The sequence below is a fragment of the Haplochromis burtoni genome, unplaced genomic scaffold (assembly GCF_018398535.1).
Source record: "Haplochromis burtoni strain Fernald_Lab_line unplaced genomic scaffold, NCSU_Asbu1 Contig_14, whole genome shotgun sequence".
Taxonomy (NCBI): Eukaryota; Metazoa; Chordata; class Actinopteri; order Cichliformes; family Cichlidae; genus Haplochromis; species Haplochromis burtoni.
This window is the reverse complement of record NW_024582375.1, coordinates 3717995-3726868: the sequence shown is the minus strand read 5'-3', so window position 1 is coordinate 3726868 and position 8874 is coordinate 3717995. Positions and strand designations below refer to the sequence as shown.

General features: G+C 39.0%; 1 protein-coding gene and 1 long non-coding RNA gene across 2 annotated transcripts in view; one reads left to right on the top strand and one right to left on the bottom strand.

The window, feature by feature from the left end:
* The window catches only part of LOC102296939, a 4517-nt gene extending 1990 nt beyond the window's left edge, over window positions 1-2527 (bottom strand). Inside the window, exon 1 of the long non-coding RNA XR_315384.2 lies at window positions 2442-2527. This is a non-coding gene — a long non-coding RNA (uncharacterized LOC102296939). The remainder of the gene's footprint in view (window positions 1-2441) is intronic.
* The window catches only part of LOC102297242 (copine-8), a 100758-nt gene extending 94479 nt beyond the window's left edge, over window positions 1-6279 (top strand). The window contains exon 20 of the mRNA XM_005915719.3: window positions 2449-6279. Coding sequence (XP_005915781.1) covers window positions 2449-2637 — 189 coding nt within the window. The 3' untranslated portion in view covers window positions 2638-6279. The remainder of the gene's footprint in view (window positions 1-2448) is intronic.
* Window positions 6280-8874: the final 2595 nt, after the last annotated feature.

The following is an 8874-nucleotide window of genomic DNA, read 5'->3' as shown; positions in this document are numbered from 1 at the left end:
ACACACACACACACACACACACACACACACACACACACACACACACACACACACACACACAGAGAAAGATAATGGCAGGCTCCCCAGTAACAGTGAAGAGCCAAATCGCCATCCCCTCCATCTTTTACTCAGTCTCACTTCCTCATTAAAGTGAATGAACAGTGAACCTCAGCTCTAACCCCTGGCTTAATGCCCATTTTAAAAAGCCTAGGGCATTGTGGGGTCTGCAGGCAGCCATGTAAGATGGACCTGTGCAGCGCAGAAAGATCAGAATTTTCCCCATGTGCCCTCGGCATAGCCACAACAGCGGCTACCTGTGTGCATAAGTTCTTTATTCTTAAAAGGTCATTTAGGTTAGCAAAGCAGCCACATAGACGTGCCTTCAATGTATAAAGTCACAGTTGTACTTCATGCAGTATTAGTTCACCCATCCCTTCAATCATCCAGTTCAGCCAGGCATTCGTTGCCTTCCCTTTTATTTGTATTCCTGTTTGTGTTGCTGCAGGGGATCACTTCACGGTTGCAGGTAATCCCAAAGCAGCTTTAATCTTAGCACCGAAATAAAAGAAGTAGAAGAAAACGAACATTCACAGCAAACCACTTGTTTGATTGCAACACGGAGAAGTCACGTTTTCCTCCTCCGTGACCTTTATGCCGCCGCCGTCATAGTCTTATTTCTCGCACCCTCCCTCAGAGCCACGCTCATTAGTTAGGTTTTTTTTTAACAAGCTCAAGCACACACATATACAAGCGCTTCATGCAGAAAAAGACCTGGTGGCAGTGAAAAACTAAGTTTCTGTACGGGAGCATTACACCAGCTCAGCCTGCAGGATCTCATTATCAGAAAGCTAATAACCCCAAGTGTCATGGTGAAGCTTAACTTCTGCAGCAAGTGTTTCCAGCACAAATTGTCTCCATTTGTGATCTTGTGATTGCAGGTGACAGCATCTCATTAAGTAAATATAAAAAGTGACTTTGTCTTCCATTGGAGGGACATTATGAGAGAGATTTACAAGATTTATATCAGCAAAGTGAAACAACTTCAGTGATCATACGGTGACTGGTGTTTTAGGATACACGTATGCTTTCAGCACCACTATAAATTATGCAGCCTAATATTTGATCCCAGTAATCCCTGACTTTTCCTAGAGCTAACTGGTGCTTGTTATGTAGCTGCTGGCTTGTATTTTCGCCTTATCTCAAAGCTTCCAACTGCTCAATTTCTCACTCCAGCAGCCCCAAACCGTGTCAGGAGACTCTATTACCAAAAGTCTCAGGAAAAAAAATGAAAAATTGGATGAAAATATGCACATTTCATCTTTCTACATGTTCTGCTCAGCTAGGTGATGTTACAGATTCAGACTTTTCTTTACCCCAGTTGAGGCGAAACCTTTACAATTTGCTGTAGCCCGATCGCCGCACAGCTACACGCCAGAGTTTCAGTCGCCCGGGCGATTCTGCAGCGTCTTAATTAGGCTAGATTCTTCTCACAGGCAGCTGCTAGCCTGGTGAGCTGTACAGCTGTACTTTTACAAAAATAATCTTGCAGTTCACAAGTACATCTCCCACTTGTAACAAAAAGAAGATGAATAGTATTACTTAATTCAACTTCTTCATTTTCTTCGTTCGTTTGTGTGGCTCTTCCCACTGCTCCCCCCTCCACCCCACCTCACCATATTTCACCCTCCTTCGTTCTCACCCCCCTTTCTCTTCCTTTCACCCAGTCTCTTCTCCATCTGCGCTTTTCTTCCTTATTGCCGTCTATCCTCTCTGTGACTTCTCTCATTTTCCCCCTCTTTACCAAACCCAACTGTCTTCCCACACATTTCACCGATATCTTCACCTCTGTAAGTCCTATCAGTTGGCCGGTCCCACTTCCATAAAGTTATTTTTAAAGCAGCGTCTTCGGTAAAAGCTTTCTAGCTTTGAGCTGTTTTATTGCCTGAAATGACAAAAGTGCAAGTTTTGTTCATCAAGACAGAACTTTCTATGACTGCTTTTCTTCAGAAAGTCTTAGAAGCGACAGACAGATGTTTGAGCTCTGGTCACGTGGCTAACTGGTCAGTTTCAGTGCAGAACAACATCAAATACAGTAAAACCACATGGAAAGCAGATAGTAGTCATTTATTTGGTAGGGTGACATTCAATTACAACAGGACCAACAATCAATAAGGAAATAATCAGCTCTGCTTGGTTAACGATAACTGTAATATTTTTAAAGGTCTAATGGCAAAGCTTCAAAATTTGTTCACCTTTTACACTGCCTATGATGCTGACTTCGCTGGCTGGCTAGCTAGCTAAGAGTTGATGGCTATGACGCGCAGAATTATGCAAGAGGAAATTGCCTGACAAGCCTGCAGTGCCTATAAAACCTATATATGATTGATTTCGCATTGTTCTTCAAACCAACTCCTGTCTCAACATCTGTTTCCTCCTCTTACCTTTCAGTTTGTCCCGTTCAGGGACTACATCGATCGTACGGGGAACCACATCCTAAGCATGGCCCGGCTCGCCAAAGATGTCTTGGCTGAGATTCCAGACCAGTTCCTCTCCTACATGCGGACCCGCGGGATAAAGCCTTCACCGGCGCCGCCTCCATACACACCACCTGGGCAACCCATCCAAACCCAGATCTGAGGAGCAAGGCTGGAAAAGGTTTTGGAGTCAGGGGTTCGCTGAACTTGTCACGCGAAATACTTCCATTTCCTTAAAGCCGCTCTCCATGCCTTGTGGTTGTGGATCACAGTGGTCTTTCATGTGTTCAGAAAGCTGCATGCCGGGCCAGGAGAGTGACGCTTTTGAGGGCAGGAAAAGAAGATGAGAGTCTGTTTACTTCCACTGTCAAGCATTCCTGTCATTGTTTGGATTTTTTTTTTTACCTGCTTATTTTATGCTTGGAAAGATTTTGGAGAAAGTTCAGAGAGTCTCAATTCAAATTGTGGCAGAAATAAAAAAAAAGGAAAAGCAGTATAAAATGGCTGATCTTACTTTTTAAAGAGAATGTCTCCAGACAAATGAAGGAGTTACATGATCTTAAATGAGCAGTAATTTCACTTGTAAATAACTGGACATATATAACTTCTTTCTTTCTCTTTCTCTCCAAATCACTCATTGTTTACAGTAAATGCTAACGAGGATTTTTACTGTTGATACTTTTATATAGTTTCAATATGAAGCTTGTAATACTCTCTTTCTTTCTTTCTCTCTCCTGGCATCCATGCCAGGTAGCAGCAGTGCAGGTCCTGGTAGCCCTTCTGTACCGTACTGTACTGTGCTGTACTGTACCGTACTGTATTCTAGTGTTTGTATTAAACTTTTGCATGAGTGTAGCCTCAGTCAACTGCATGCATATAGTGGCCCTGCACTACCTCTTTTATCCATCTGTCTGTCTGTGGGGGATGAGTGTCTGTCTGCCAGTATCTTCATTCGTCTGTCTTCTTCAGCCTTATCTTTCCATCTCTCTCAATCCTTTCTTTTCTACATTTGTCACTTTTAGCTGTCTTTCCATCCAGCCTTCTTTTTTAGCTAGTTTAATTGAAAAAGTCAGAATTTTATGCTAATCAGAAATAAGAAGGGTTTTATTTAGTTATTTTTTATTTTTATTTATTTTTTGTTCAAGTACTATAATGACCTTCATACAGGATTTAACTTGACTGGAAATTATTTAAAAAACCTAGACTCTCTGTTCATCCTAAAGAAATGTAAGCTAAATATTCAAGGAACAGCACAGTTGGTTAGCTAGCACACGTCATTGATAAAGATTGAAAACTCCCATATTAATGTGTAACGTTGTTATACATTTAAAGTCACAAGAAAAAGAAAAAAGTATCATTAAAAACAAATATTTACCACAAATTAGTGACTGTTAATATGCTTACACGCCAAGGCAGTGAGCATCGCAAATAGCTTAATTGCTAGCCATTAGCATGCTAGCATTATCGTTGTGAACATGCTAGCAGCCTTAATGTTAGCATTTTAAAAGAATGATCCTGTTAACATGACTGTGAAGTCAACAAAAAATTAAAATGTGGCTAATATTAGTTACATATTCGGTTTTTACATTTTTTGACCCTATTATATTTTACTTTAATCCTCCATCCAAGCTCAATGAAGAGCTTTTTGGCTGTTTATGTAGCACTACTTGAGAGTTGAATGGAAACATGGGTACCCTGTCTCTCTGTGTCTGTCTTTCCGCTACAAACTGCCTTGGCAGTAGGATGCGCACGTGCCCAGGGGTTTTGTCTCATTGTGTTGTCACATATTCCTGCCCAATGTGTAAAACAATAGCAGCTGCTCTCAAACAAAATACTGTTTGAGCAAAAAGAGCCCAGTGGTCAAAAATGCAGAGAAAAACACATTTTCCCTATATTTTTTTCTTTGCGTGGGTGTAGTGTGTTTGTACTTGAGTGCATTTTTATTACACCTTTAGCTTTGATACAGCTTTGTTTTTACGATGTGTATTTATATGTGTTAATCATATGAACGAGGATGACGCATGCGAGTTGTATTCACCGTTTCGACAAGTTTCCAATTTAAAGTCTTCTATTTTTGTCACAAGTGTGTGTGAATGCGGAGATTTGGATTGAGATATGGATGTCGATTGAAATAACCTTTTAAAACAACAGTAGATACAATATTTAAATTAAGTGGGAATGCAACATTTTAATATTCATGTGCTATCTCCATCTCCTTGTAAAAAGGAGTAACCATGAAAGCAACACTAAAAAATAAATAAATAAAAAATTGTAACTGGAATTTTTTACATACTTTGGAATACTTTACATTGCACCGCAGCCTCACGGTATTTTGAGAAATAGTCACAAATTCTTTTGATTTGTGTTTCTGGATACTAATTTTACGGTTGTTTCATGTTCCCCAACAGGACTTTTCACAATATTATTTTCGTATCCAGTGACATATATACAAAACAATTTTCATTTACCAATTTTAAAAGGCAAACGAGTTTGCATTAAAATATAATTGTTACTATGTTGTCTGAACCACAGGTGCTGCAGGCACAAAAGAGTTACATAATTCATACAGTTTATCACTCAAAAAAAAAAAAAACGAAACAAAAGACAATAGTTTGTGTCTAGGAACATGAACAAACTATTTTTTGTGACAATTTTACATTTTGCTGTGAGACTGGTGTGTACATTGCTGCATTTCTTATTGCATTCTCACATTTCTCTTTCTTTTTTACAGTCTTCTCCCATGTATTGTCACCGTAGCAGAAACTCAATTTCGCTGAATTTATCAAATGAATGTGTGTGTGCTGGTTTAGGCTTCTTGTGGCCAACTGCTCAGTTGAAAGCATAAATAAGCATAATAATTCAACATTAAGAGCTCATTGCCTAGACAGGGCACCTCTATGCTCGCTCTATGTCACCTATTCAGTCCCTGCAGAGCAAACAGAGACATAGTTAGCACCTTATCAAACCCTAGGTGGACCTCAAGGTCATCACAGCATGAGACATTGCAAAATCCCAGACTAAGCTGTTGGAGCAGATAGAGTTAGTTTGCTATAGCCAGTTGCTGAAAAACAGAGAAGTTCCCTGAACTACTAGAGCAAGAAACACTCTTTGCAAATACCAGGACTGCCTATAAATACAGCTTTTCATCAGTAGTTGAAACACTACGGTTTAAAAATCTAACCTAGAAGAGTGATAGAGAGGCAAATGTGAATAAACCTTTTCAACAGGTCATTTATATATTTCCATTCTTTTTTTCCTTTCTTTTTTTTTTGCCTTGTCTCTGGTGACAGCTGTGGACCAAGCAATTTAAAAAAACAAAAACAATATTGCTTCTTTAAATTCCACACAAACATCCGCTTGGACTTAAGGTGGAACTGCATGGTTAAAGGTCAAACACACTGTGACCTGTGAATACACTTTTGGCCATATAATTCATACTTAAAAAATACCACCAACAACAAATGTTGTGTAATGGGAATAAATTATAATTTTTTATATCCAAAGTGTCAAAATGTTTTCTAGCAAAAACACTTTTGACCATTATTCAGTGCCAAACAGGGAGATGATGAGTCAGATACTGATTTGATGATCCTAATAGAAGTTGCCCACCTGTTTGATTCCTTGCAGATATGCTACAGGCTGTACATAATACGAGTCTGGACACACATGGATGTAAACTACAACTTGAATTGTTTGCAGACTACAACAACAGCTTGGCTTTAATCCCAATTTCAGTTGGCTGCCCAGATTTAAACCCATGCTATTTGAACAACAAACTACCTCTTGTAGTCACACGTTCATCATTTAAAAACTTTCCAGGTTGGAAAATACATCTGTTCCCTAATTTTAATTTCACCAAATTTCATGAGAAGACCAGCTAATCAGGGCTAAATTGTCAATTATGAGCTGATTTAAATACTTGATGTTGTCACCATAATCTAAAATGTTGTGAAAATCAGGTAATTGTGTCATTTAAATTCCTCATTTATAGTTAAACTTGTTTTTTTTCTCTGATTTTAGGATTTTAGGCCATTTTTCTCGTTGTTTGTTTACTGATGAACAAACAACAAAACCCAACAAAAAGTTGCTGGACCTGGTTTAGTGAAATTCAGGATAGAAACTTTCAACTTTTTAAAATCAAACCAGGTTTGAAACACAGACACTTGAATGTAAAATTGAATTTGAAGCTCTGGAAATTGGAAAACTTGAAATTTTCTTGCTAGACTTTGAAAAAACAGAAAACTAATTAAACCCAAATTCGATCCATTCAATATTTCAAATTAAGCACTACTACTTTTTAGTTTCTTACTTTGGAATAATATGTATGTAAGGATCATATTTTCAGACCTTTCTCAGCTTCCATACAGTTTTACACGGCTCACTAACTTTGACAAGCCTCATGAAGCCACAAGTGTGTATATGTGTGAACACATTTGATGTATACTGCGCGAACGTGAGCGTGTGTTTGTGTGTGTGTGCGCGCGTGTGCCTGTGAGGCGCCTTTTCTAAGCGTGTTTTATTAGATCATGTGAGGTGTTAACACACGTAAGATCTTTGTTTACTAAAGATATCCAAATAATGTATCGTATGCTCGTCATATCTTCTTAATAATGTGCACTATGTTTGCATGTACAGTTTTACAAAGGATGCACCAGTTCCTTTTGTTGAAAACTGAGTGTTTTGAAATATACGAATCTATATGAAAATTAACTGTACAAAATGGCCTTAAATCTTTGACTGATCTTTTTGGAATTGTGCGATGCCTTCTTCTGGAAAATGAACTGTTCAAAGGAACTGATCGTTATCTACTTTGTGTCAGTGTTTCTATTGCTTTCTAGTGTGTTTTCTTTGCACAAGCTCAATAATGGAAAAAAAAATTCTTGTACTTTTTTGAGACCGTGATTAATCAGAGAAAGCATGGTTGAAGTACTGACTGTCTGATAATACATATAACAGATGACTATTTCTGTATTGAACTATTGATTTTTAAATAAATATTCATATTAAACGACATTTTGTGAGTTGTTTTTTTCCCCTCTGAGCCAGTCAAAGGTTAAAAGTAAAAAAAATTTCTCCTTTTACCCCACAATTATGGAAAAGAAAGCATGCCTTCTCTCTGTTCAGAGGTTTTACATATCAAAGTATTATTTAAAAAAATAACGTAGTCCTCGGCAGCTCTTAAATTCAGGTAAATACAGCCTCACGTTAACAACAACGTCCCATATTAGACCGTTCATTTAGTAAAAGATATACTGAATGCAGAAGTAGTGGGTGAAAAAACTAAAAGCGCTTCTATAGGAATTCAGCCAGATGCTACCAATCCCAATCAAATGCAGGTGATTAGCTGATCATCAGCAAGCGTGACCACCTCTATACAAGGCCAGCAATGCTCAGAGAAATTGCAAAAAACACAAGAGAATTAGAATCACCTTTATTGCGACAAATCCTCTGTATGTTACACTAATGTTAGAACTCTTAGGTCAGCTGATTCTGATTGTTCCTAGAAGCAGACTAGAACACAGAGGAGACCGGGGCTTTGCGATTGCTGCGCCTAAAGTTTGGAACAGTCTGCCTCTTCAAATTAGGATCTCTCAAACACTTGGCATATTTAAATAGATTTGTTATGTTGCATCTGACTAACCATAATACTTCTGAAACACTGTCCTTTGAACAGATTAGACCAAAGTGGAGATGTTTTGCCATATTGCACAGCACCGTGTTTGGTGAAAGCCAAACACAGCATGTCTGCACAAATGTCTCACACCAACTGTCAATCACGGTGGTGGAGGGGTAATGATTGGGGCTTGTTCTGCGGCCAAAGGACCTGGGCACTTTGCAGGCATTTACTTTACCAAAAACTCCTTACTATATTAGCATATTCTAGTCAAGTCTGCTCAATCTGTGCAACACCTAAAGCAGGGGTGGGGGAACTCCAGGTCTCAAGGGCCGGTGTCCTGCAGGTTTTAGATGTATCCTTGATCCAACACAGCTGATCTAAATGGCTAAATTACCTCCTCAACATGTCTTGAAGTTCACTAGAGGCCTGGTAATGAACTAATCATTTGATTCAGGTGTGTTGACCCAGGGTGAGATTTAAAACCTACAGGACACCAGCCCTTGAGGCCTGGAGTTTCCCACCCCTGACCTAAAGCTTTCCTGAATTTGGCTCATGCAACAGGACAATGATCCTGAGTAAAACAGCAAATCTACAACAGAATGGCTGAAAAAGAAAAGAATCAAGGTGGCGTCCAAATCCAAAAGTTGTGGGTAGGACCTTAGGAGCCCGCAAACATTTCATGAACTAAAGTAACTGTCACGGTCTGGCTGGGGCAGACCGTATGTGTTGCAGAGGAGGACTCAAACGCAGACCAAAACGTAGTGTGGATAAACAAAACAAGCC